General features: G+C 42.4%; 2 protein-coding genes across 4 annotated transcripts in view; both read right to left on the bottom strand.

Annotated features, from left to right (window-relative positions):
- The window catches only part of LOC122782042 (kinase non-catalytic C-lobe domain-containing protein 1), a 43,719-nt gene extending 32,071 nt beyond the window's left edge, over nucleotides 1-11,648 (bottom strand). For all 3 annotated transcript variants that reach the window (XM_044046232.1, XM_044046231.1, XM_044046230.1), the window contains exons 1-10: nucleotides 11,356-11,648; nucleotides 8,154-8,352; nucleotides 5,561-5,619; nucleotides 4,513-4,659; nucleotides 3,204-3,321; nucleotides 2,975-3,114; nucleotides 1,989-2,615; nucleotides 897-1,011; nucleotides 317-388; nucleotides 82-143 (exon numbers count right to left, since the gene is read on the bottom strand). In XM_044046232.1, coding sequence (XP_043902167.1) covers nucleotides 82-143; nucleotides 317-388; nucleotides 897-1,011; nucleotides 1,989-2,615; nucleotides 2,975-3,114; nucleotides 3,204-3,321; nucleotides 4,513-4,659; nucleotides 5,561-5,619; nucleotides 8,154-8,352; nucleotides 11,356-11,460 — 1,644 coding nt within the window. In that variant the 5' untranslated portion in view covers nucleotides 11,461-11,648. The remainder of the gene's footprint in view (nucleotides 1-81; nucleotides 144-316; nucleotides 389-896; nucleotides 1,012-1,988; nucleotides 2,616-2,974; nucleotides 3,115-3,203; nucleotides 3,322-4,512; nucleotides 4,660-5,560; nucleotides 5,620-8,153; nucleotides 8,353-11,355) is intronic.
- Nucleotides 11,649-23,632: 11,984 nt separating this feature from the next.
- The window catches only part of LOC122782146 (adhesion G protein-coupled receptor A1), a 43,295-nt gene continuing 39,449 nt past the window's right edge, over nucleotides 23,633-27,478 (bottom strand). Inside the window, exon 6 of the mRNA XM_044046362.1 lies at nucleotides 23,633-27,252. Within this exon, the coding sequence (XP_043902297.1) occupies nucleotides 25,818-27,252 (1,435 nt within the window). The 3' untranslated portion in view covers nucleotides 23,633-25,817. The remainder of the gene's footprint in view (nucleotides 27,253-27,478) is intronic.

The following is a 27,478-nucleotide window of genomic DNA, read 5'->3' as shown; positions in this document are numbered from 1 at the left end:
AGAAAGGAATAGAGAAGGGGGGCGAAAAACAACAACCAAAATAAATGATGAGGGGTAAAAATGAATGCAGTTCATACGAACCTTTTCAGTCACAATCCCATGCTCTTGATACTCAGGGGCAAGATAAAATTCATCTCGTGGTCCTGCAACAAAAGGCAGTTAATTAAGTCAGTGAGAGTCTCGTCAAGCAACTGCTTCATATGCTTCAGTGGACAGTGTATTGTCGATAAGCAAAGACATCAAGGTGAGGAAAAACAGCACACGAAGGAGCCATAACAGCACATACTGTACAGTGGAATGACAAAAGCAAACCTACCAATGTTTTTGGGTTTCAAGAAAAGCACTTCCCCCTCACATCCCACGTACACTGTGTCCAGGCATAAATATGCTGATGGAAGAGAGAAATCAGTAGAACCGACTTGTGATGAACAATATTGTAAGAAAAATTATATCATTTTTGCTACTTTTCTCTTGGCAGCTTTCAGAATTTCCCATCATTTTTGTAAAAGCATGGTTCAAAAGGAAAAACAAAAAAGGGAAGAATTTTACCGAATGTGTATTGTCTGTTAAATCTAATCTACATAATGTAAGTATTATAATCCTGTTTCAGTCACTGTCGGCGTATATGTGTATCAACTTTGTCAATCTTTAATCCTGTCTTGTTGTTGTCGCATTCTGTCCTTGTGGGTGTTTCACAACAAAAGCCCCATTAAGGGATTAAATGTTTCTTTCTACTGAAACGAGGAAGGGATTTCACTTTGAAAGGGAGGGAAGTACTGTGTCTTGTAGCATTTAGGAGCAGGGCCTTTGTATTCAAAGAAACTGCAGTGAGTGGGTATCTCAGCTGTTCTCACAAGAGCGGTGACAATACCACGTGGTTTCATGCGTAAACTCACCTGGAAAGTCAATGTAGGTCTGCAGCGAGGACAGACAGGTGTAACACAGAGCCCACAGCTCATTAACTGTCAGCCTCCGTCCACAGCGACTGAGCAGTTCTCTGAGAGAGATCCACTAGATGAAAAATAAAGAACAAATCCAAAGTTAAGTAAAAAAATAAATAAAAAAACAGTTACAGACTTAAAGGAATACTTCACCGGTTTGCATTTAGCTTTGTATTACTCGAATTGTGAATAAAAAATTGTGCTTCCCAACCTCAGTTCCCGTGAGTCAAGAAACATCTCCATTTTTTTATTTTGTCGTTTTGCCCACCAGGGACACTTGGTCCAAGGCTTGAAATTGCAGCGTTAATTCCGGAACTTTTTAGACCAACTCGTAGGGGGTGGCCACGTAACAAAGCAAAGAATGAAGATATTTCTCAACTCAGGGGAAACTGAAGTTGGGAAGCACAGTTTTTCAAAAATACTACCACTATTCTAGTAATACAAAGCTAAATGCAAAGCTCTCACTATCTCAGGTTTAGACATTTCTGAGGCTCTAGCTAGACACGGAACTGTTACAAGCAGGAAACAGACGTGTTTAATGAGTTCCCACAAAACAATTATCTTGTGTGCACAGGAAAAGAATAAAATGACTTTGCTTTAGTGAATTGATATCAACATTGGCTTGAAAGCATTAGTTGCTTTGTTCGCTGGCTAAATTCAAAAGCTGAATGAAAAAAGAAACAGCTTTTGGACTAAAATAGTGCAGACAATGTTGTCGTAAAGGTATTTTAACTTCTCTGAACATGTCGTCCTCTCACAACACTTTAGATTAAAAGCCCAGCTGTTATCACATGAGAGTTTTATACCTGGGTCACAAACGCATACTCCATCTGCTGAACAAGGTGGAGTAATTGACCCAGAGAATTAACAGCTTCTCCACATACTGTCAAAAGGACATGAATATTAAATACATGTCGCTATCCAGTTCTAATTGTGACCTGCTCTTACAGACAGAGTAAAGCCTCTGGAGGTTTTATAAAAGCACAGGAAATAAGAAGAGCAGTAAAACTCTATATTGTACATGTGACACCTGTCTGGTAGACAAACCTCATCCTGAGATTCTTCATTCAGACACAGCATGCTTTTTGTCATGTGGTTATTAGGAATGTAGAGGCTATGGTTCAAGGTGCTCTGCTCCCCGGAATATTCTTGTGCAATTTCCAGGTCTTGGCAGGAGGAAAAGGGAGAGGCTAAATCCCGGATATGGTCCATAGTTTCACATTCACGGCTCTTCTGAGTCTGTATTTCTACGCTGCATAAAATCTCTGCAGCATCCTCGTTTGCTTGCGACATGTGGTTTTTCACAACAAAATTCATATCATCGTCAGTGCTAGTATATGGGTAAGAATCACAGGACTGGCCCCGGTTGAGTCTCTGAAGTCTGTTACTCCACACAGACTTGCAGCTCAGGATTTCATCGGCTCCTATCTCAGTGAGGTCAGACACTGGTACACTGATGTCTCCTTGTGTTGGAGGGGAAAGACAGGGGGGGTTGTTGGAGTCCGGGACGGAGCAGGAGCGGTTAAGCGCCCCCCTCACCCTGTTCAGCCTCTGCTGGGCTCTCCTCTTCACTGGTGAGCTGTTGTGCGACCTGCAATCCATCTCATCTGTCAAGGTCATTTCATCTCCTTCCATATCCTCAGCCCAGAGGGAGGAATCCCAGCCCCCGCACACCTGCAGAGGACATTCTTAGCATTCAGCCATTTTCTTAATGTAAAAAACAATCTCAACTAAACACCTCATGGTGTAATATAGATTCTAATTTAGATAAATGCAAGTATGAAGCAGAAATGACAGAACATTATTCATACACTGCTTTTGATGGGCTGCTTTTGTGCTACAGACAGCAATAATGTGTGGGAAATGCTTCTGCATTTTAATAAGTTAAAAATAATTACTGACACTGACAGGTTAAATAGCAAATTAACATGGATGGCCTGCATAGCTCATCTAAGACAGTATCAGCACAGTCTGCCTCACATCTTGGTGCACAGTTGAATTATTTCTTCCTCCAGAGCATCACTGTCATGTACCTGTTTTCTGGACAGACCGTTTGCCGTAACAGAATTGCCACTGCACACGTTTTTGGCATTATCATCTGAGCTCAGTCCCCTGAGCAGACATCTGGGTTTAGGATGCTGCCACCTCGCCTCCCATGATGCCTCCGGTCCATCTGTGGATACACAAGGATAGTTAGTACTGAGGGAAAAAAAAACACACAAATGAGACCAAATACATCTGAATACTTGATGATGGCATCACCTTGAAACGTTGAAACTGATTCAATGGAAAGCACCCGTCGCCCAATGGAGGATAGTTTTCGGCACACAGCTGCAGAGGAGGTATGAGAAAGCTGTCCTTCAGCCAGAGATATGATGTCCTGCAGGAGCAAAGAAAAAAAAGACAAATAATACTCAGATTACATTATGTTCTATGCTCTTTTAGGAAAGCTGGCTTAGAGAAGAAGCCTTGCAGGTGTTAGCTTCCCTGATGCAAGGACACAGTTTATATTCACGTTATTACTGTAAACACATATGATTCCAGTAAGAATCATGCTGTAAATTAACAGAGATTGCATCTCTAAGTTATAAGACCTATTGTCAAACACTTCCACTCCATGTAACCTGCAGTGGTGCAACTTTTCCACTTGATGCTGCTCAAGAGTGCTGCTCGACAACAGTATATGGACACTAGAGCTGAAACAATTAATCGATGAATTGATTATTAATCGATTAGCAAATAAATCGACAACTATTTTGAAAATCGATTAATCGGTTCAAAGCTTTTTTCATGATTAAAACAAGATTTACGATTGTTTAAGCTTCTTATATGTGAGGATTTTCTCTATTTCTTTGCTCTGGTAAATAAAAAAATCATTAAAAGTTAATCATTTGTGGATAAAACAAGACATTGGAGAACATCATCATTTCCAGGTTTGACAAACACCGATCAACAGTTTTTAAGGTTTTCTGATATTTTATGGACCAAACGAAGAATCGAAAAATCGAGAAAGTAATCGAGACATTAATCGATTATGAAAATAATCGTTAGTTGCAGCTCTAATGGAAACACAATAGAAGAAAGAAATAGACTTAAATGAATGTTATAGCCATAACTACTATAGAATACTGTAGTAATGAAAAGACAATAATACAGTTTATTTTGAACCACGCCTGACTGTAAAACAGATGGTGATGTAATGCTGTACTGAGAAATGTTTTATTGTTTGTAAAGTAAAGACATTTTCCACACGACCACAAATGCTGGGAAGTGTTCACCGTCCATCTCCTTGGCTATAATGACTCTAAAAGCTCAGTAAATTGTTAATATGATTTCATACCTGTAGTCACTTATTTGTGTTTTTATGCCTGTGGTCATTTCTTGCTGTCACTAGTTTATTTTTGTATGTCTAACTTGTGCTGTTATTTTTTTTACTCATCAAATGTCTATTTACATTTCACCTTATTTTACCAGGACAACACAACTGCTCCAGTGATGAGTCCAAACCATAGCTTTCTATTCTATTCAAAACCAGTCAAGTAACAATGAACCATTAGCAGGATTTTCGTACCTGCAGTAGCGGCCTGTCCTCGGGCTTCTCGTCCTGCATCTGCTCCAGCAACTTCTGAATTTCTTCTCCCAGCATAACCTCCAGCTCCGGCTCAATGACAAAGTTCAGCGCAGCGGAGAGTGTGGAGCCCAGCGAGTAAACATGACCCTGCAGCAGGAAACGAAAACACATCTAAATCTGTAACAGATTATAGAAGAAAAGAAAAACCAGAATCCCCCTCACCATTTTGGACTGTAATTGTCATGTATTGTGTGTATTTATGATAGATCTTCTGTTTCATTTTGCTACACAGAGAGTAGATATTATGGTCAGGCCTTTGCCAGTGGTGGATTTGAAGCAGGTGCTTTTGAATCCACATCCAAGACATAATGATCACTTCCAACAATTGAAGTGGAATGTAACCAGACTTATGCAGTAAACACATGTGCAAGGCGGATCCCAGTGAGGGTCACTAAAATAGAAGAGTAAATGCTCAGCTGGCTTTAACTCTTGTTTTGCCTGTGCTGTGTGGCCATGCTCTAACTCTCCCTTGAGAAAAACCGATTTGCAGTTAGCTTTGTATTACTAGAATAGGGGTAGTTTTTTTTGCAACTCAGGGGAAACTGAGGTTTCATACTATACATAATATACATACAAAATACTACCCCTAATCTAGTAATACAAAGCTAAATGCAAATCTGTGAAGTATTCCTTTAAGAGGAGTAAAGTGTATTGTGTGTGTGAACACTGTGTAGCTTGACAGAAAACAAAACTAACATGGATTTTATTTTGAAATCCACAGTCGTTACATACGTGTACTGTAAATTATTTTATATTTTGCTTGCCACCCCTACTTCGTTTTACCTATATCACATTATCAATCTGAAGTGACCCCAGAGACGACCTTGTCACTGACTGATAGCTGGCCTGTGATGGGGGGAATTTGGGGGACGAAAGAGTGCCAGCAACACACTCCTCTCCCTCAGCAAACACGGCGAAAGGTGCCTGTGACTGTTTGCAGCTGACTGGAAGCAAACTGAAATCTGTAAGTATATTCAGAACTGCTCACCTCAAACGTGCTGCCTGTGTTGTCAAACTCGGGAGGCACGAAGGAGCCTTCGGGATCATCTGCAGGTCAACAAACATGCAAATTGACTTCATCATTAAAGTTGTTTAGCGTGCACACTGTACGTCATAATGTCAACAGCGCGACGTTTGTAGTTTGATGCATATAGTGGTGTCAATTCTGTACGGTAACCTAGTTGCTAAGCATCCAATGAAATGCAAATGATCCACAACGGTCTAGTGAGCGGGTGAAGCAGATAATCCTTGACAAACGAGACAGGCTCTATCTGGAGACCCAGCGCTGAAGCAGCCACAGAGGAGTGATGCATCCTCCTCCTCCTCCCACTGATAAAGGTCAGAGCTCACCTCACTCTGGTTATGAGCAAAGTACACAAATACATCGCTGTAAAAAACATTCTGTTCCCCACACTGGACTCAAGGTCTCTGGTAAATGGAGACAGAAGGAGAGCCAGGAAGGAAACCATGAAAGTGGGTCATGACAGATCTGGGTTTGTCTAAGGGAGTCCTGATTTCCCCTCCCAGGTGTAAAGAGGGTACTCACTCCTTTCCCCGTGTCTCCTTTTTCTTTTTTTTTCCTATAATCAATTTTTTCCTCTCCTTCTTGGCATTTTCACTCAATATCCTGCATATTCAGTTATTCGTTCTGTCCTTTCCCTTCATTTCCTTCCTTCCGCTGCCATTTTTCATTTCTTGTCCTCACCTTCTTAAATTCACGCATCCATTCCTAATTTGTCTCATATACTCTCTTCCTCTCTTTCCTGACCCCTTTCCTGCCATCTCCCTTTCACCCCCTCTCCTTGACTCTTCCATCTTTTCCTCCCCATATTCTCTCCTTCTCCTCTCTTCTCAAAGAGAATCAAACAAAGACGAAGGAGAAAGGGACAGAGGGGAGTACTAAAGGAGGACACGTTAGCAACTGTAACCCAGTGAAATCGGCAGTGAATTAAACAGAAAAAAGACAGCCGTTGTCGTGACGCAGTTGGCTCCAGTACGATGGTGAGAGCTTGGTGAGTCATGTGTGCCTACAGCATTTCAGCACAACAGGTAGTGTGAGCTGAGCAGTACACACTGTCACACTTGCTTTAACACACTCTCCAAATGGACTGGTCATATAGCACACACATAGCACATCTGTTCTTGCTTTCTCACAAATGGAGCCGCTATGCCTCGTCACATGCAACCCCATCGCCGTCATTGCCGTACTAATTAATGAGCCGGGATGAGCTGAGGTTATCGATAAGTCACTGTGGCAACAGCTATTCTCGCTGAGATTCATCACTGCAGCTCTCAAGGTCACTCCAGGGACGATCTGTTTGCATGAGAGCAGAGCGACGGGCATCCAAGTGTGTGTCAGCTAGAAATTTCTCAACTATTGCACCAAAAGGCTCAATTAAATGAAATCAATAGCGAGGAAAGTACCGGGCTTGGCGTTATGACTAATGATACAGATGCACTGCGTTGAGCATGAGCAGCCAAAGAATGAAGGTTAATGTGGGCAGTGAAGCTCCTTTCTCTATGCACAGGATGAATCACAGCCAAGCGGCTAAACTAAATGAAATACACCATGTCAACAAATGAGGACTGTGGCTGCAGCGTAATCAATCAAAACACGGCTACACCGCCACAGGGACCGCTGCAGATCTGTGTGGAGATACGAAATAATACAACACTTTAAATGATGCCATGCTGGCTGTGTAATATTTGTGTGTGTGTGTGTGTGTGTGTGTGGATAGACAAAGAGAGAGAGAGAAAACTACTGATAGTCTGTTTCCACAACAACGATCCCCTGGCAACGAACACGATAGATCTAATCAATATGTATCCATTTTGGATATTTGTCATTAGGGAACTGAATAAGTGTGTGCAATAGTTAATGATCTCTCGCTGGGAAAACAAGAGAAGGGGTATGATCTCTCTCTCTCTCTCTCTCTCTCTCTCCCTCTGTGTTATTGTCAACACATGAAATGAAACAAGGGGAAAATGAGGGAACACAAGACAGAAGGGAATTACAAAAAGAAGCTGGAGATAAAATAAGTGACAGCTCCTGATGAGATATTTTATCTACAGTCTCTATGTACGTCTTCTTATGGACGTCTTGTGTTAGTAAAAAGCCCGACAGATCCAGTGAGTCATTGATGGGGTGTTTTCTAAGAGGAATTGGCAAATACACACTGATAAAGATCACTGAAGAGTGAGGGGGGCTTAAGCTGCACTTAATAAAGGGCAACCTCAACATCCTGCAATGCAGTTCTAAGCTTGTATGTATTCACAATATGAAACAGATCCTTATTCTAAAACTACAGAGAGTGCAGACCTCCAGAATAATCCCCTATCTCACATGGTTAACGTTTTTTTTCACGGCCTGATATGAACATGATGTCAGATTTAACATCCTAACCATTTAGTACATAATGGATGGGACAGAACGTACATTCATGTGCGAAATGTCATGCAAGTAATAGTGGACAGCAAAGGTTGTCTATAATAACACATCAGTGACACAAACAATGTCTTGAAAGTGGCGTAGTTACTCCACAAGTATCGGAGTAAAGGGTGTTTGTGCGAGGGAGACTCACCACTGAGCTGCTCCATAAAGCAAACGTTCCCATGGGCATTGAAGGCCAGAGTGTCTGGCGTTATACACAGACTGTGAAAGAGATGGGAGGGTCTGATGCTCTTCAGGGCCAGAGCACACTCCGCACAGACTGCCCACACCTCCTCCTCAGACAAACAGCTGTCCCGCAGAGAGAGGATGTCCGCCAGTGATACGTTCTCCTGTGGACACACAAACAAATGTCCAGCCTCAGATGTCTTTAAAAAAATATAAATAAATAAATGGTCATTTCAATTTCTGTTTCTGATCTGGTTCAACTTGTGTGTGAGGGCAAATCGTCTTTGCTCTTCACAATTACTCTCACATGAGCTGGTGCCAATCCCAGCGGACATCGGACAGGTCCCCAGTCCATCACATAGAGACAAACTACCATCCACACTCACGGTCAATTTAGTGTCTGATTTGCCCAAAATCTGCATGTTTTTGACTAAAGAACCCAGAGAAAACACAACATGCAACCTCCCTGCAAAAGACAAGAGTAGCAACCACTACACCAACCGTGTGGCTCGAGTGATGTCATCCATTTGTATCAAAACATCGGCTAGAAGCCATTGCACACAGAAAACTCATTTTCAAATTAAGTTGATCTTCCCATAGCCTGTTAAAATAAATATACCGATTCAGCAGCTGCTTTAAAGAACCGCCGCTACAGCACAGAGAATATCATACATTTTAATGTGATAATAGGAACCAGAAGGCAACCCACTCCATGTTTTCCTACCACCAAGTCCCAAAATGCACCATCGACATTTTGAAAACAGTTGCAGCGCTCAGCTAAATTCATTTCAGTCAGCCAACTCAAGTGGAACTGATATATTAACATTTAAATACAGTATTATTATTATATATAGGTATATACATAGGTTCGGTATTAAGACCTTGTGGTCATTCTACTTCAGCGCTGGAGAAAGATGCTGCATTTCTCCCTCTGACAGTCTCCAAAAAAATAATCAACTCTCTTGAAAGTGTCTCTCTGCTTAACTCCGTTATTTTAAGTCAGAAACACTAAATGTAATATGATATGCGCTAAATCTCACTGTTGCAAGTTGCTTGCACTTGGAAATAAACAGCCCATTGCTTGCTCTGATTTACACTGGACCATTAGAACTGCAAAATCCAAATGATATCATTAAAGTGTGTGTGTGGGGGATGTTGTAGGAATCCAATTGCTTTTCACATCCCACAATTCAAAGTGATGCATGTAAAGTGGCAACAACCTGCCTGTCAAAACCTGTAGAATACTCATCAACAGCATAAACACAACTAGGACACAAGGAAAGACAGACAAATGAATCCCGAGCATGAATGTGATCTTAAATCTTTGCAGACATAGTCAAAAGTTTTAGAAAATCTGCAGGTTTGCTGTGTTAACTGTCTGGCTCTTGTCTTCAGTGATTTCAAACTGTGCAGGAGACATGCAAGTCATATTTCAAATAGGAGTTTCTTATTACACCAGAGTATGAGTGACCTCATTTTGACACAGAGGACAACATCTTGAGTTATAGGCTATATTCAGACGCAAACCCATTTTGGTAAACTAGTACACCACACTATCCTGCACAGACACACAGTACAAACACTTTTTGTTGGCAATTTCTTGGCGTGACGCTCGATGCCCACATGAACACGCCATCTGTGATCCACCATCACCAAATGGCCTCGTTTATCCGGGCAGTTGCAGTGATCTCAGAGATTCCATGCAGCATCTTCTGCATAATGCTGCGGTCTGATTATTATAGCATCTTCTGTTCAGTTAGCAAGTGGACACAAAAGCTGGCCTCAACCACAGACAGAGGGGGTAGTCAGGGGTCTTTACAAAGCACCAACTGTCCAGCACTAAATCGAGCACTTTAATCACCATGACCCTAACATATTTTCTTCTTCCGAGACAGTATTTATACCAGCTTGCTCTCAATGGATACTATGTGTACTCAAACTAGTCTTAATGCGTGTGATCTGTTTAATATTCCACAACTGCATTAATCTCTGCTTCACTTTATGACTTTCTTGTACGAGCAGGGAAGTTGTAGCAAAACGTGAACAAAGCTGGTGCACAATTACAGAGCAGAAGAGTGCCACTACATGCAGCTGCAGCAGCAGCAGCAGCAGCAGCAGCAGCAGCAGCAGCAGCAGCCCCATAAATAGACAGTTTCCCTTGAGAACAGTGCAGGGGAAAGCTAGAAGTCCCCCTCAAAAGTTAAATGTGCTGTCCTACATAAGTTTGCCTCATAGCTCCAAGGTTCTGATGAGACTAGTTGTGATGTTCTTCACACGCTGAGGCTGAGAAGGTGGAAAAAAAAAGATTTATATATATATAGACAACAACAAACAGCCTAACCTCATGAGCAAAGAGGAAGTAGAAAGCTGGTGTCTTAATTGGATAAAGTTGTGTGATTCTGAAAACGTTTTACTGTCAGACTCCTGAGACAGAGACACTCATCTTTGACCAAACACTCTAAATCAGAGTTATTTAACTTAAGTATCTCACAAGCAGAAGCTTTAGGTGCATTTTCTATTCTTCAATTCCTGCAAAATGAAATGCAGTTCCCCAACTATCACCATATTTACACAGTGATACAGTCAATATAACTGTGCGATTATTTACCATTTGCTTGTGACCCAGTACATAAAGCGTGCTTCATGTGTTTAGGAGCTGTAACTAAATACCCTTTCTGGTCATAAAGGTCCCCATTGGCTACTGCGACACTGTAACCCCTAGATTAGGAGCAAATAGCAACTATCTTACTTAAATAAATAATGACACTTTGCTGTGCTACATGGAGCTCGGGCATCAATGTATTTCATCGGGTTCATTGTCATTTGATTAAAAACGATGGACACCATCAGTTTACTGAGACTCAATTCAAGTTTTTTTTTTTTAACATTCTGAGATGTTTCCCCAAGCTTCTAAAATTTTAATATCCATTTTTATGTTTATGACTCTCTCTCCTGACCTATTAATAAGAGAATAACCAGAAGGGGAAATCATTGCAAGAACAATGAAGGCAGCAACCTCACGCTGATGTTCTGGATGACATCTTTCTTGTCATCTGAAGTTTACATTAGGCTTCAGCTAATGATTCATTCATCAAAGTGTCCTCCATCTTATTTGGCATCTGTATTTGGTGTCATCATAACTTCCTCAAATGAAAACACTGTCTCACCTCATCCTCCAGCAGCGGAGGCAGATGTTCCAGATCGTCATATCCGTCCCTGTCTCCAGCGTTCAAGTATGAAAGCGCCGTATCGTCACCACCTGAGGTCTCCATGGCAGCAACTTCGATTCAGTCAAGCCGTGAAGCGGACGAGGCGGGAGGCATTCCTGAGCTGTCCCGGCGTACACCCAACACGAACCGGGGGGCGACTATTTGCTGCAGTCCAGCAGTCCAAACACAGCGGTGGCGTGAAAACAGCCAAAGACCCACAGCAATGCGCCTGAAGCAGCGTCAGCTGAGAGCCGGTGGGAGGGAGGGAGGGAGGGAGGGAGGGATGGCGCGGGAGATGATCCCTGTCATGATCACCACCACCACCATCACCACACCTCCGCAGAAAAAACACGGCGATCATGTTTCCTCCCTCCACCGTGGAGGAGTCAGTGTTGGCGGAGACGAGCTGCGGTGTGCGCGCCACAGTTTGCTCCACGCCTCCGTTCATCGTGCAGTTTGAGTGACTCATTCATCACTTATTTACGGTGGCCCTGAAGTGCAAAGACAACAACACATTCAAAACAGAAGGGGGAAAAAAAAGGCAAAAACTGAAATTTACCACAAATTAAATAAATAAATAAATAAATAAATAAATAAATAAATAAATAAATAATACAGCTCCACATCACATAATTTAACTAAGAATAAAAGCACAAAATAAAAAGCAAAAGCTGTTAGTTGTTTTGGATGTATCTGACTGCTTATGCCTTATATTTATTGTGTCTTTTATTTATTTATTTATTGTTCTGTACAGCACTTTGGTCCACTGTGGCTGTTTTAAAGTGCTTTACAAATAAAGTTGAGTTGGATTGGAAACACAACATAATTTAGACTTCACCCCATTCACGTAACAAGCCTCTGTCGGCCTCTGTTTGTCATATTGGCAAGTGCGGAAACACAAACAGACAAACAGACACACAGAGCCACCAAAAACAATACTTCAAATCAAAAAAACAAAAACAAAATGCCCTACTGGACAAAAACGCTGCATTCTAAAGTACCCTCTTGAGTGGTAAAAACACAAGGAAGTGCCCCACTGGCTGTCATTCATATGTGGCCTCTAAAGCAAACACATTTGGTGGAGAAAAGTAATGCAGTGTGCTATAAGATACCCTTGCAACTTGGTTTCCTGTGGGTGTCCTTCCAATCAAAAAGTGTGCTGTTATAAAGTTCCATATTGTCCCTACATGACAGTGTCTCAAATGGTGTCCTTAGAGGAAACGATATTCACAGCTGTACAGAAAATGCCAAACTCGGAGATAGAAGTTGACGCTGTGCTGTACAGTAAAGGATGTCCCTTTATGAGAATTAAATTATATACTCGAGGCGCTCAAAGGGATTTTGTGGATTGTTGTGTAGGGCCAGGTCATACTTACTGGATTTGAGAGCCTCTTTGACACGGATTTGTGTATAATTAGACGAGGAGTCTGCAACAGCCTAGTGTTCCACGCCTGCATACTCAATGTCACATTTATCACACTTATTTAGCGTCCACACGGACCAACCCCGGAAATGGGACGTCAAAACTTGAACCGAGAGGTCGTGCACACATGATGAGCAGCATCCCGCGAAATCATTTCAAGCTCTCAGCCGTGCAGTCCTCCCTGCTTTCATATTACAAATGCAATCCCACACTTCTTTCAGATCAATACTATTTATATTTGCTCTGATCCATTTTAATTGCCCACTCTAACTGAACAGCATCTTGTGACGAGGTCCTCATGATGATGGAAAGTTTGTTTGGGTGCCAGCTGAGCCTGGGGTGGCAGGGAATGAGACTTGCTGTTATGCTGTTGAGCAGTAATAGAAAAGCTTCTCTGGCAGAGGCCAGAGGGGTAACATTATTAGATTTCTTGACTGCATGGCGTTCTGACATGTTGAGATAATGCCGGGTAATACTTCAGTCTATTTGATCCATGTTGGTATTGTACAGTGAGAGATGCATTCAGGAGGCGTTTCATCTATCTACAAAAGGATTAGCTGCGTAAGTGGAAATATCGCATAGTCCCTCACAGTTGGGAACAACGGATTCATTTCCAGTGAGGCGGGACTTTGCGGGGACAGAAATTGAAATCGGAGGTCATGCTGTATGTGTGTGGCTGCTTGCTTCTGTCTTTTCTAATTTGGCTGCAAACAATATGTTGCACTGTGGTGGGCATTTTTCTTCCTCTTCTTAATTCAGTTTTTCCTTATTTTGCTCCATATACTTCAACGTAGAAGGCACATGATGAGGCATAAACAAAGCACTGGCTGATTGCTGGAATTGTAACAAAATGGGTCTTAAAAAAACAACAACACATGTATGGAATGATATTAATGTTTTTAAATTATCAAAACATAACTGCACATTTAAGGTTTAATGATGCCATGTGGATAATGGCTCATATATTTATAAAACAAATGTGTTTCATAATCATGGTCAAACATTGCTCTCATTGGTTTGAATATTTTGTGAAAGGTAACATCTCAAAATGAAATAGTCCTGGATGTTTTTGATTTTTCCCACTAGAGTCATTCTGTGTGTAAATACGCATGTGAGAAAGACTCAGGTTTGCAGACAGACAACAATATAAACAATATAAATGAATCTAATTTGTGTGCAATATGGGAATGGGGAATACTGACAGATGTGTACAAACTTCCCAGTCAGCAGTTTCAGTATGTTGCATTTAAAAGTGTGGCTTTATATTTTCACAGCGGGGGAGCTCCTGTGAGAAGATCTGACTTAGCAGGAGGATAGCAACACAATCTATGGGATGTTGTAAGATGACATGAGTTAAGTCTTGTGTTTAAAATGAACACGAGTGACGAGTGGGGCCGAAATGTAAAGCAGCATTTATGTACTATGAGAAGCAACTTGAGTTGAGTTTAGCTGTGATAGAAAGATTGGTGTATTCATTCATCTTCTTCATCTACTTCATCCTCCACATGCCTGCCTGTGAGGTGCTTGTGCAGGCACATTCTGATCATCAGCATTTGAAGCACGTTGTATGTGATAGTTGTCCTGACAAGATTTGATGTAGTGAGCAGTGTCTACAAACTTCCTTATCACTCCCGAAGGCCCAATGCTCACATTTACTATCATCACCTCACCTTGAAAATATAGTCCCGCACAGAGAAATGAATCTGACAAAACAGGTTTTGATAGTTGTTTCACTGGACCATGTCAAAAATGTGTGGTGGTGGTGGCGTGCGGACCTTTTTGTTTGGTCCCGCTTGACCAGAAGAGGAACTACATAAACACTGATCAGGCTCAAGAACACAACTGCGTATACTAGAGAAGTGTGTTCATCTTGTAAATCCTCTAGTTTCAATTAGCCCATCAAGCTTTCTGTGGGTCGACCTACTACATGGTAATATCACAGCAAACAGCGGCGCAGGACAATAAATGGGAAAGAAGCTGCAGATACGACATGATGTTGAAATCTGTTCACACGGAGAGGTCGAACAATGAGGCCTGCGAGATCACTTGAGGAACTGCGGGGAGCACAGTGTGTTTAAAGTGAGATCTTAACTCGGAGAATCTAATTGCAAAGAGTCCACTTAAGTTCTCACTTACACGGAAGTGGGAGTTTTGCTAAGCATACCTTAGGGTTTTAAAGAAAGCTATACTTCCTAACAAACGTTTGATTTTAATACACAACAACGTTGCCATTGCATCGCATTTACATAGAGAAATGTATTCATTCATTCAGGAGTGAAGTGGAGTGAGTCAGTACACACACGCTGAAGCGGTTGCTACCCTGGTCTCACAGGGCCAACATGCAAGATACACCATCAAACCTACAGGCAGTTTGTAGTGTACAACTAATCTAATCCCAGTGTGCATATCTTTGCCAACTGTAGGAAGACGACACAAGAGTGCCTGAAGAAAACCCACACGCACACACACACAGAAAGGGCCTGATCAGAGTGGGATTTGAACCCCGCACCTTTTCACTGTGAGGCACCAGCAACACTGACCACTGCAAGATATTTTTGCTATAATTGTTAATGTAATGAGATCTCTATCTCTGCAGCCAGATCTGGACACGCCACTTTGGCTTGGTAATTATAGAGAAAAGACACTTCCCCTTGGAGACAGAAACTGGACTTAGTTTGCAGTTAAAGGTTACATACTATAGTTTGCTCTATTCTGCAGGCCCTGCTTCCTTTTCTTTGTCTTTTTTTTATATTGTAACTTTCTACTGTCTCCAATATTGTAGCATTTCCATGTTTTCCTATTGATCTTTTTTGTCATATAAGCCTCAAGTTTAGTATTCCATATTAAATGTACTATAACAAGATAACCATGGGTCTTTCTGCATGGAGTGTGCATGTTCTCCCCATGTGTGTGTGTGGGTTCTCTCCAGGTTCTCCGGTTTCCTCCCACAGTCCAAAAACATGCCGATTTGGGGATTAGGCAAATTGGACACTCTAAATTGACCATAGGTGTGAGTGTGAGAGTGAATGGTTGTTTGTCTCTATATGTGACCCTGTGATGGACTGGTCAGTTATGTCATCCAAATTTAAAAATCTATGCAACTCAGAAAAAGAATCCATGTCCGTCTGTGAGGGGAAGTAAGCACTCTATCCCTGCGTACATTTGCATTTGGTTTTAATTGCTTCAGCTAGCTAAACGTTCACTTGGTAAAAAAATGGATTAAAAAAGCCTATAAGCGGTGTGTGATTTCGATCCGGATCAGTCCTCGTGCTTAATATTCTGTGTTGAGATTGATCTAGCAATTACACTTCCATACATGTGGACGTCTAAAACTGACTCATGTCTGACATCAACCTGGTAATTGCAGTAACAATGATACTCCCTCATCTGGTACACGAGGAGTTTCTCTCACCCATCTCGGGCATTAAACTGCCTGTTGACCTCTGTGCCAAACCCTCTACCACAGATGAGTAACCAAAGGAAGTGTAAATAACTCAGTGACCACTACGAGTGTCCTTCAGCAACCTCAAGTTACCACCTGTACCCACTAGATGGCATTGCTGTATAGAGATGTGAAACCAAGGACTGGGAATCCGCTGTTAAACTGTTTGCATTGTTGACGGTGAGCAGCGAAGAAACATCATGCATGAGCGCCACTGTCTGTCTTTGTATGACGGCTGAATGGCAGTGGCACTTGCCATGGCTCGTCATAACTCAGAGCATTTCTTTTTTACTGAGGGTTTGATTTGTGTGACTGAGAGGGGAAAAACCCTTGAGGTTCTCTCAGCACGCATTTCCACTTTAGAGTTGGTGAGTAGATGCCCAAAGAAAAAAAATTAAATAAAAGTCTGAGAGCCCAGGATGTAATACAAGGATCCCAGGGCTCATCTGATGAAAACAAATGAAAGTGATAACAGACTGACATTCTGTGCTATAGTGTTACAACCCAGTGAGGGCGTATATATACATATATATATATATATATACACATAGATATATATAGGCACAGATGAAACACAATGTACTGGATTTTGAAGCCAAAAATGTAATGTCCTGCTCCACAAGGAATGCCCTTTCAGTCACAGAAAATTAAGACCATAAAACATCTTTATAGTTAAGTTTTTGTGGACAGTGCAGTTGTTAAAAGTGTCTCACAGCAAGAACGATCGGGGTTCAAACTCTGTGCGCCCGGTTTCCTCTGTCTTCCTCTAACGGTTCAAATAAATACAGGTTAGGATGATCATCAACGCTAACTGTCTGTGTATGAGAACATGAGCGTTAAGGGTTTTTCTTCTTGTCCAGTGACATCTGCTAATGGCTCCTGTTTCCCCTGATGTGCTCAAAAAAACAACAACAGTCAAACTAAAGCATGGATAGATGGAATTTGACTCTCTTTACGCCATGGACAGCAAAAAAAAAGAGGTGAAGAATGGTATGATGCAGACTGGATAAACAACATTTCCTGCTTGGCACCCTGGCCTGATGATTAGGTTCTCCCCCGTCCTGAACTGCTGAATGACACTTTCTGTGAATGTGAATTTCAAAATGAAGTGATGAGTAGAAATAAAATAATAATAAAAAAATGTTATGCTGACTAAATCACTGCAGCAGTATGCAGGGTGATTAACATTCCTGGCTCTGTCTCTGTCTGGCATAGCTGAATGATGAAAAGTAGCATCACCACTCTGGCTTTATAAACTCACCCTGGCCATGCAAAGACCCAACTCCTCTGATTATGTACTGTACTGTATGGAGATTTTAAAATGGAGAAGTAAGCTCAAATAAACAAGGTCAATGTTAGAGATAACACGATGTTTGTGTATGTATTCAGATATATTATTAGATCTAAGTTTACATCATCAGATCTAAACCGTACTGTAAATGATCTTTGAAACAGTGGGGATTTAGCACAAAGGGCATTTTAAAAAAAAGCCAAAAGGACATGACAAGTACATATCTGTGCTTGTAGTATATTCACTCACTCATCTTCGACCACTTTATCCTCCACGTGACGGTCATGATGGGCACTGGTGCCAAAAAAGGCAGGGTACACCCAAAACAGGTTGCCAGTCCATCACAGGGCCACATACTGTTTACTGAGGCAAACAACCATGCACTCTCGCACAATCGCACTCACACCTCACTTTTGTAGCGTCCAATTGACCTAAACCTCCGAATCTGCATGTCTTTGGACTGTGGCATCCCGTTGCACAGATATTGTAGCATTGTTGTTTTATCTGATGCCAAATAACTTAAGTTATTGCAGTTCCATCATGGACAAACGATGTCAAATGAGTCAAGGATATAGTGGAGATAGTGGATATGGTGGAGATGGCCACAGTTACTGTTAACTATGAAGGATTTAATACATCCACAACAAACAGCTACAGTAGCATAATCTCCTGGCTTCACTCCTCCCTCTTTATCCTCTCAATTCTCCCCCCTGCTCCCGAGTCCTTTGCTTGTCAGACTGTTCCCAGCTGTCCTATTCTCTTTCTTCACTGAGAGGAGGGAGGGAGAGAGGGGAGGAGGAGGAGGAGTGGAGGGGGTGATGAAGCTGGCAGGCTTCAACCGTGCCTCCCTGCCTGGCTGTCGCGTTCAAGCCCTCACGGTACAGACTGCAGTAGCAGCCTCTTAGGCCCCTCATAATCCGCTGGATTGTTGTATTAAAACCATCACATGGTTCTTTGCTCCTTTGCAGTTGTACGGAGTTGCGTCACCATTAGAGCTATAAATAACAGTGATGGGGTTGAGGGGGAGGGAGGGAGGGAGGAGAGACATAGGGGGGAGGATTGTCAAAAACACTGAACAAGAGAAATTGGCAGCTATCGGCTCCCTCCAATGCCACCGCGATGCTTTGAGTGCAGTAAGAGTTACCTGACGACAATCTAGCACGCATGACAATACTCACAAAGGCTTTGATGCCCAGCAGGGGCCAGTGACTGTGATGCCAAAACAAGTTAAAAGGGAATATTCAGACATGTCACTCACGGAGACGTCAAAAAGACTTCCTTCCCAAAATGAGGAGCCACCGTGAATTGCCCACATTGTAGAATGAAATTCAGGTGCGCCTGTGTTGACAGTAAACCACTGTTAAATAGGAGAACGAGGATGAGCTCGGTAAAATGGGTTGAGGTTTTTTATTCATTACTTTCATGTGCTTAGAGAGAGAGTCTTCCGAGGTCGTCCTAGGGGAAGCTGAACGCTGTGACTGGCTGAGAGGCAACCTCTGCACATGGAGGGAAAACACAGTTAGAACAACCAGATAAAACCTATAGAGATGTGTTTGTTTTTCAGAGTCTGGAGCCATTGTGCGCTACATTATAGGGTTGCCAACCGTTCCGTAAAAGAAGGATTTGTGTTCTGCATTTGAACAGATATGGAACGCATTTTCGGCAGGGAGGATTTTCAAGACAGTGCAAAACCCGTGACAGACAAATTACAGGTTAGTCCACTAATGAAGATTGAGCAATTGTTATGAGGGGGAAAATTAAATAAAATCCTGCTCCTGCTGTCATTCATTTCTATCAAACAGAAAATGGGCACTTTTAATTGGTCGTCCGATTCACTGCGAGTCCTGTGTATCATAGCAACAGGGATACTGACTGCTCAGGGAAGAACAAAAAATATGTTTAATATTTGCTTGATAGAACGTTGCATACATAGTGTTCAGTGCATGGGGTGCAATACGTCAACAGTCCAAGTGAGTTCCTTATTTTCTTATCAGGACGTTGGCAACCCCGCTACATTAGCATATATCCATTCCTTAGACAAACAGACTATACACTAGAAATCTGTGTAGAGGAAAAGACAGCACTTTCTTCCAAGTGAATAATTAGTGATTTCAGTGCAGGAGTCTTCATGCGTTAGCTGGGGAGTGGTCACTGTTTCCCAAAGCACATGTTGAATTTGTTGAATATCTTGACATGGCGATGCAGGATTGTGACATTTTCTATGTGTGGCTTCAAACTGGGTTGTGTTTGCAAGATTTGCCTATGTGAACCATCACATATGTCACATTCAGTTGTGTTGTGTTTTTGCTAATCAGAGCCTATGCTATTTTTTCTGTGGGTGGTAAATGAATATACTGTAGTTTTAGTCAAATAGAGTATGAAACTTTGTCTTAGAAAAAAAAAGTGTCTGAAGGCCAAACATGTTCAAAACTTCCTGTGTTGTAAACACAACTTTGCTCGTGCCATTTGAAATAACCATAAAGTTGTAAGTCGGTGTGTATGAGAGAGAGAGGGAGAGGGAGAGCGACTGGGGAAAGGATTTTCTCCTGCTTATCTGTAGCTTTTGTAAAAGAAAACAAGATGAGACATTTGGGATGTTTGCTTTCTTCCTCTGCTTTCTTCTACAGTGAAAGGGAAGGGGAGGAGCAGTGCAAGGTAAACCCACATTATGCTGCAGGACAGCCTGGCCCTGGTGATGTTCTGCTATAACCAGAAACATGGAGCTGTAAGTGAACAATCTCCTCCTTCCAAAAAAAAAGACAGCGCTCAAAGATTTCCTTGGGGGCATTCTTTCAGGAGTGAATGGCTTAAATTAACTTGTACTGCACAGGGTTCTCTATTTTGCTCTCTCACTGTCCTCTCGAGTGGAGAGGACAGTGTGAAATGTGCAGTTTTACCCACTGCTGTCACCCATGGCCAAAACATATTTCTCTCTCCCAGCAAACTCGAGATAAGTTTTCCTATGGCAAGCAAAATTAGAGACCCAAAATTAAAGACCCAAGGACACCAGACACACGGATATTCCTGAATGAATGACGTCGCTTTTACTGGATTCTTTTTTTGTTGTTGACTTATTTGAGCAGAAAAGGTTACAAATGGTTTGTATTTATATACACTTCTGGTCAATCAACTGTATATGACACATCATTTACACACCTAAACACCGTGGAACAGTATGGATGTGAAATGAAAGCAGTGTCCAAACATGAACCAATTCAAATTGAGGTATAAAGTTTATTAAGTTAAGTACAAATTATGTGATGAGATGTCGACAGGAAGCCGTGCTGATGAATTAAGGGATGAGATTAAATGAATGTTAAACTTCGTCTCATTACAATCTCGTGTCGTGTCTTGCCAAAGGACACTTCATCGCACAGACCGTAAGAGCTGGGGTTTGAACCACCAACCTCCAGATTAGCTATCAATCCACAGCCTTTCTTATGTGAGTTTCTGTGCAATTGATATAGGTATTGAAAGACCAGGCCACTGTTTAAGGACTGCGAGTGCTTTGGTGTTCGAGATCAATGTCAAATAAAGAATAAAGAATTTTGACAAGGCCAATAATAGAAGGATGTTATATGTGTGTGTCAAACATCTAGGAACAGACGCCGTCTCTGTAGCTGTGATCACACGGAGCATTTAAAAAGGTCACGTATTAACATGGGGCTTAGACACTCAATCACACACACACACGCACATACAACATTTCATGGTACTGCATACACTATTAGAAATGTGGCTGGAAACCATGTTACGATATCTATTGAGTTTTGCCTACCTCTGTCTTCCCTTTGATCTCTCCACCTCACGCTCTGTTCCTTTGCTCCCATAAGCCTCAAATCAACCCTCCCGTCGCCTCCCCTCTCTCTCTCTCTGCAGCTCTGCCTCACTCTCCAAGTTTCCAGCATGTTATTTAAGTCAAGGGCGACATTAGCATGACGATCACAGCCTTCTATCACAAATCTTGTCTGCCAAGGCTGTAGCTGGAGGAGCTGGCTTTGTTATTAGTGTAGCAAGAGAACTGTTAAACATATGGGGGAGTAAAAAAAAAAAAAAAAAAAAGAGGCACAGCGGCAGGGCAGTGTTGTCTGCGGAAATCGAAGATGATTAGTGACGATGTAAAATAAAGCACACATAAAATGAAGAAACACAGGAGAAAAAAAACAACACAACCCATTCAAGTGCCACATGTCTCCGGGTTCATTTACACGCCTGGAGAAAACGTGCTTGTTCCCGTCGATGGAAGATAATAAGGGATCATGCACCAGATCATATGTGCGTCACTATATGGAAAAAAAAACGGATCAGGCAGCGACATGTTCTCTGGCACACACATGCATTTTAATAGGCTCGATCAACCCAACCCCCTCCCTCTGATCACACCACTTACAAACCTATTTATTGCAACAGGAAATAAAACAGTTAATTGTATCATAAACACACATCTGTGTTACGAAAAAAAACAGATAAAACATTTTTTTTATATTAAACAGAAGCAGTCCTGGGCAAATCTCTCGCTTACCACGGAGGCATTCTTTTGTGTCTCTGACAGTTTGGGGGTGAGATGAAAGCACGAGCACTTTCTGGAAATACACTTTCCAAGACACCCCTTGTAATTAAAGCCAATGTTGCCTTCGACTCATTATCTATATAATCAGCGCTGCAGTGCAATCGGCACTGCAGCAACACAAAGTAATTCTGCGTTCTTTTGGAAAAACACTGGTGCCACCAGACACCCATGACTCACCTTCCGTGGACATTGAGCAGCATCCACGTTCAGTCTGGGTCCTTGTGCCAGACAAGAGAAGGAGAGATGGGGTCTGACATTTCTCATGGCTTTCAGTCAGATGAATAATCTGATAATCGGCTGGGGTGGGGGGGTGAGGGCTGTGTGGCCTTGAGGAGGGGGACAAAAAACAACAACAATGCAGCTGAATATTAAATGTGCTCATGTGTTTCATGGCCTGTCAAACCTGGGTGTGATTTGTGGTGCACTGACACACACACAGTCTTCCATCCGGGGTGATGTGTGCACATGTGCATGTCTTGTATGTACACAAGATGTGGGCATGCATTGCATACACACACAAACATGCACACAGTGTATGGAGCTGGCAGTCGAGCCTGCAATCATTTGAATTCCTCCCTTGTGGTGGCTCTTTAAGACATCTCCATCTCCGTCATGCTGTCAGAAGAAATGAACACAGTACAGTGAGAGTTGAGAAGAAAAAAGAAAAAAAAGTGCCTCTTTTTTCCGTCTTTCACTCACATCCACCGTCATGTAAGTCAGTCTCTGCTCGCGCGCACACATGGTGGACAGACAAACACAAGCCAAGGATGCACTCATTCGTTGCATGGTGAAAAAATACATTTATTGGAATCTGTGTCAATGTAGAAAAAAGTGAAAACTGGCTTTAAGGTTTTTGTCACAGTACCACAGGTGAATATTCCAGCAGCCGCCTGGTGAATCAGAACTAAGTCAGCAAGCTTGTTTTGAGGGCGGGGGGGGAGGGGCAGTATATCTGCAATGGATGACAACAAAAAGGGTGGCCCACGGTGGCGAATGACACCAAGCACATCTCTCACAGATACCGAAAAAAGCTTAGGCTGCATCTAAGACACACTGGCAAATACACACGTTGCACAGCAATGAACCTAGAACCAATGTTCCGCAGTTTAATGTGGGGTTTTGTAGGAAAGGCTGATTTCAAATGTTTGTTGTGATACTGTCACAAATCCCCGTCCAACGTCTACGAAGCCAGAGCCAATAACTGCCAGCATCCAAGGCGGCTCAAAGAAGCCTGTACTGTATGATGAATTGTGGAACACGGTTTGGCTCATAACATCCCTCTCTTCTGACAAATCTCTTCACTGGACCCAGTGCACAGCCACGGGGGGGTTCATGCATCGTCTCTGTCGTCTAAAATGGTCTAATTTCAATATTCAAAGCTTTTCATCAAAATGAAGAGAGTAGCACATTAGTATGTCTATTTACTTTGTCAAAGTCACTTTTTAAATTTTAAACCGCTTACGTCTTAAACACTTTTATATTGAACAAATTCCATCCTGGAAGGCCAAATGTTATTGTGTATAGTGTATTTTCTACGTCTGATATGACAGGATAAGTCTCACAACACTTTGCGACTCTGCATACTTTATGAAGTCAACTAAAACAGGGGGGGGGAAAAAAAAGGGCATTTGAAAGCAAAACAGACATTTCTTAACTCAGATACTGAGCATTAACATCCCCCATAAACAACTTTCTTTACATTTAGACTTATTTTATTCTTAAATATCTTAAATCTCATATAAAATAATTCATCAGAAACCAATTCTATATACACAGACAAGAGTTCACACAATGGGGAAAAAAAGAGATGGTGTGCATGCTGAAGTGGTTTAGCTTAAGCACTGCATATTATGCTGCACTGCATGGGTGTAGCATTTTTTTTTTTTTACGACGGACTTCTCTGATAAAACGTTTAATGTATGCGTCTGGGTTATCATACGCAATATAACCATCATCATTCAGAGAACAGACAAACGTTGCTGAACAAATAAAGTCTCTTTTTGCCTTCTCTGTGGAGCGGTAATTCTGCCATGACAATGTGACCTTCATGGTGCAAAAGAATAAAAAATATATAAAATAAATTAATTACAAATACAAGCTAACTACCAAAGCAGAAACGAGAGCATTGAGATTTTCCGGACTGGATTCAAGGATAAAAATGAAGCTCAAAGTGGTGTAAAATGTAGATAAACATTGCAAAATGGTACAGTGTTTGCTGAGAACCAGGCTAAATCAGTGTGAGTGTGACGAAAATGATACATGGCCAGCTGCACTTTTATCAGGTCGAGGCAAAAAAAATGATGTTCATGGACAGGCATTCATTTACACTATCAAAATATAGCACATAGCTTAGAGTAATGCATGCATGCTTTGGGTCTTTCATGGGACAATAACTAAGCAAAAATAAATAGAAATAAAACATGAAGGGGTTCTATTTGCAGTGAGTTCTGCCATGTGTCATTTTGTGGCTCCAGCCAGTTTTGGCTGAGGTCGCCAGAATATTTTCTTAAGTTTTTATTTCGAAAAAAAAATAAATAAATAAAAAAAAAAAAAATAACAGGACATTGGTCACAGGCAGGTTTCCCAAACATTAAAGCAGCTCGTTTCTTTTACAATCATATAGACAATCTCTTCTTCTTCTTCTTTTTTTCCTCTCTCTTAAAACCTGTTTGATTTTACAAAGAACCGTACGGTCATGGTTTCACATGTTGCATGTGTGAGCCGAGCCTCTGAAGGATACAAATCAGCACAGTGGTTTGGAAATAAACTCGCTGTGTGGACCGGGCTCTTTGTGGCACCAAAGTTGATCAAAAGCGCCACCGGCTCTCTATTCACAGTGGCCACCCTGCTGCCGTTGACACTGCCGTTATTTACTTGCATCCCGGAGTAAAAGACACACAATAGAGAAGACATCATACAGACAGCACAATCAATGCCAACCTGGAAGATGCTTGCTGGATGCTGGATATGACTTTACTGTTTTTTTTTCCTCCTGCCGTGAATTGTCACAACATAACCTGGCATCCACAAGTATCTGGCAAGCGACAGTATCTTTGTATATTATTTAGAAAATGTCTAGTTGATATTCACAGTTGCTTGAATGAATGACAAAATACTCGTGAAGTCTAAAATTGCTGGTTTAGTCATCTAAAACGTGGATGCTGAGAGTTCTTTAAAATACTGGACGTTCACTGTCAGTGTAGACTATTTGATGGATGGTTAAATTCAAAGTGTAAAATAATTTAGCAGTGTGTTGCCTTTGAGCACTATCATACATAATCATACATACAGCATTCATATATATGTATATATATATATATATATACATATATATACATATATATATATACATATATATATACATAGATATATATATCATGTGCAACTATGGACACACCTTCGGTTACATCTGATGGTATGGTGTGACGCGTATCTCACAATTTCTTCTTATTCATGGACGTGTGGCTCTACAGGAGCTCTAACCTTGATAGCAGATTTCTGTACAGTAAAACGGCACACATAAAAACATGAGGACCTGAAAATAAAAATATTCCACGTTGATTGCGATGTCCAAATTGTATATTCAATTCTTTTCTTTTTTTTTTTTTGTTCTAAAAAGGGAGGCGAGGGTTCATATTTGCGGGACGAGGCAGGCAGGGGGCGCTCCCTGTCTCCCCTGCTTTTCCTTCCCACACTACACAGTAGTTTCATTTTTCCAGGGTCCAGTGCGTATATTCCCTGTGCTGTCTGAGGTGTACATGAGTCCTTCATGTAGGCCCCCTTTTAGAATCCCATTCTGATTGGGCGGGTTCTGGGGGTAGGATTGTCTGCGCGGGGCGTGCATCTCCAGATGATGATGTGTTGCTGTTGGCTCCTCCTCGGCCACTTTGCCGCAGCCACACAGGAAGATGCCCGTGTCGCCTGCCTCTGCAGGGCACAGAGAAGGAAGAAGGTCTGCCTTGGAACAGCAGATATGCCTGTGGCAAGGATTGTGGCATACCAGAGCCTCATGTGTGGTGGCTGCAGCAGCGTGGCATGTGTGATGCCCATCATGGTGGCCTTCATGGGCCAGATGTGGACAGATGTGGGCATGGCGCTCATGCGTACTATGGGGACTGTCAGTGTGTGAGCTGTGAACACTGCCTCCATCCACACTGGAGGGGATGTGATAAGCATATTCCCGCTCGCTCCCCGCTCCACAAGTGCCAGTCCCTGTCCGGCGACTGAAGTGACGGCCTTTAGTCCTGGTGCTGCTCTTTAGACAGGGGTGCAACTGAATCCCCGGCCTGTAACCCTCGGGGTCTGCATGAAGCAGTACATGTGTCGCCGCAGGCTCCTCTTCTATCAGCTGCTGGCTGTGAAGGACAGCGCAGCATGGCGTCACTGGTGCCAAGCATGTCACGTGATTTTGCGAGGATGGGAGCGCAGCATGTTTACAGTGACCTAGAGAACCGTGACCACAGCTCATCGGGGCTTTACCCGGACATGGCGAGTCATGGTGGCAGTGGCTGTGGCCGTGGCCATGGTCATGACCGGGGGTATCTCCATTCACGTTAACCTTGGGCCTCGCTTGAGCAGGCCCATGGGCACCAGCGCAGGCGTTGGTTCGCCGTCCGGGACAGCAGGAACACCAGCAATGCCAGACGTCATCACGCTTGGCACAATGATGAATGAGGATGAAGAGGCCAAGGGTGACAGAGAAGGCACCATAGAGGCAGCTGAAGATCATATCCAGGAAGTGACCCTGCGACACGGCTAGTGCGCCAAAAGTCCAAGTGGCTAAGAACAAGAAAAGGGTAAAAGCTGCAGTTCGTAACTGAGCCTTGAAAGAGTGCTCATTGGCCAGCAGCGCAGGGTTGATCGGGACGCCCGGGCAGCCGGCGGGACAGTGGCCCCCGCTGGGTTGAGCTGCCAGGGCTCCAGGCTCAGCTCCCTGATGACAATGGGTGGGCACATCGACAGCAGTCAGCCTATGCTGCTCCTCTGCCAGCTGCTTGAGCTCATACTTTTTTTCAGGGTGACGCTGCAGTTGGATGAAGGTACAGAGGAAGTAGATACATGTCACCAGGACGATGAAGGCCACAGGGCCAAAGAAAGCTCCCAGGCTGGGCTCCCAGGCCATCCAGCAGCTGCAAAACGCACATGAACACCAATTTATGACATTGCAAACTCATTTTAAACACAGCGTTAACATCCTTAATATAAACATACAGTAAATAATTAATTTAACAGAAATCCAGGAAGGAAATCAAAGGAAAATAAAAGCATTATGGTGCAGAGGAAAGAGAGAGAGAGGAGTGTGTATTTTTGTCTACAGTGCATACAGTTTGCTGTCCATCAATACACACATGCAGT

Source organism: Solea senegalensis, linkage group LG15 (assembly GCF_019176455.1).
Source record: "Solea senegalensis isolate Sse05_10M linkage group LG15, IFAPA_SoseM_1, whole genome shotgun sequence".
Classification (NCBI taxonomy): Eukaryota; Metazoa; Chordata; class Actinopteri; order Pleuronectiformes; family Soleidae; genus Solea; species Solea senegalensis.
This window is presented reverse-complemented; position numbering and strand designations above follow the sequence as displayed.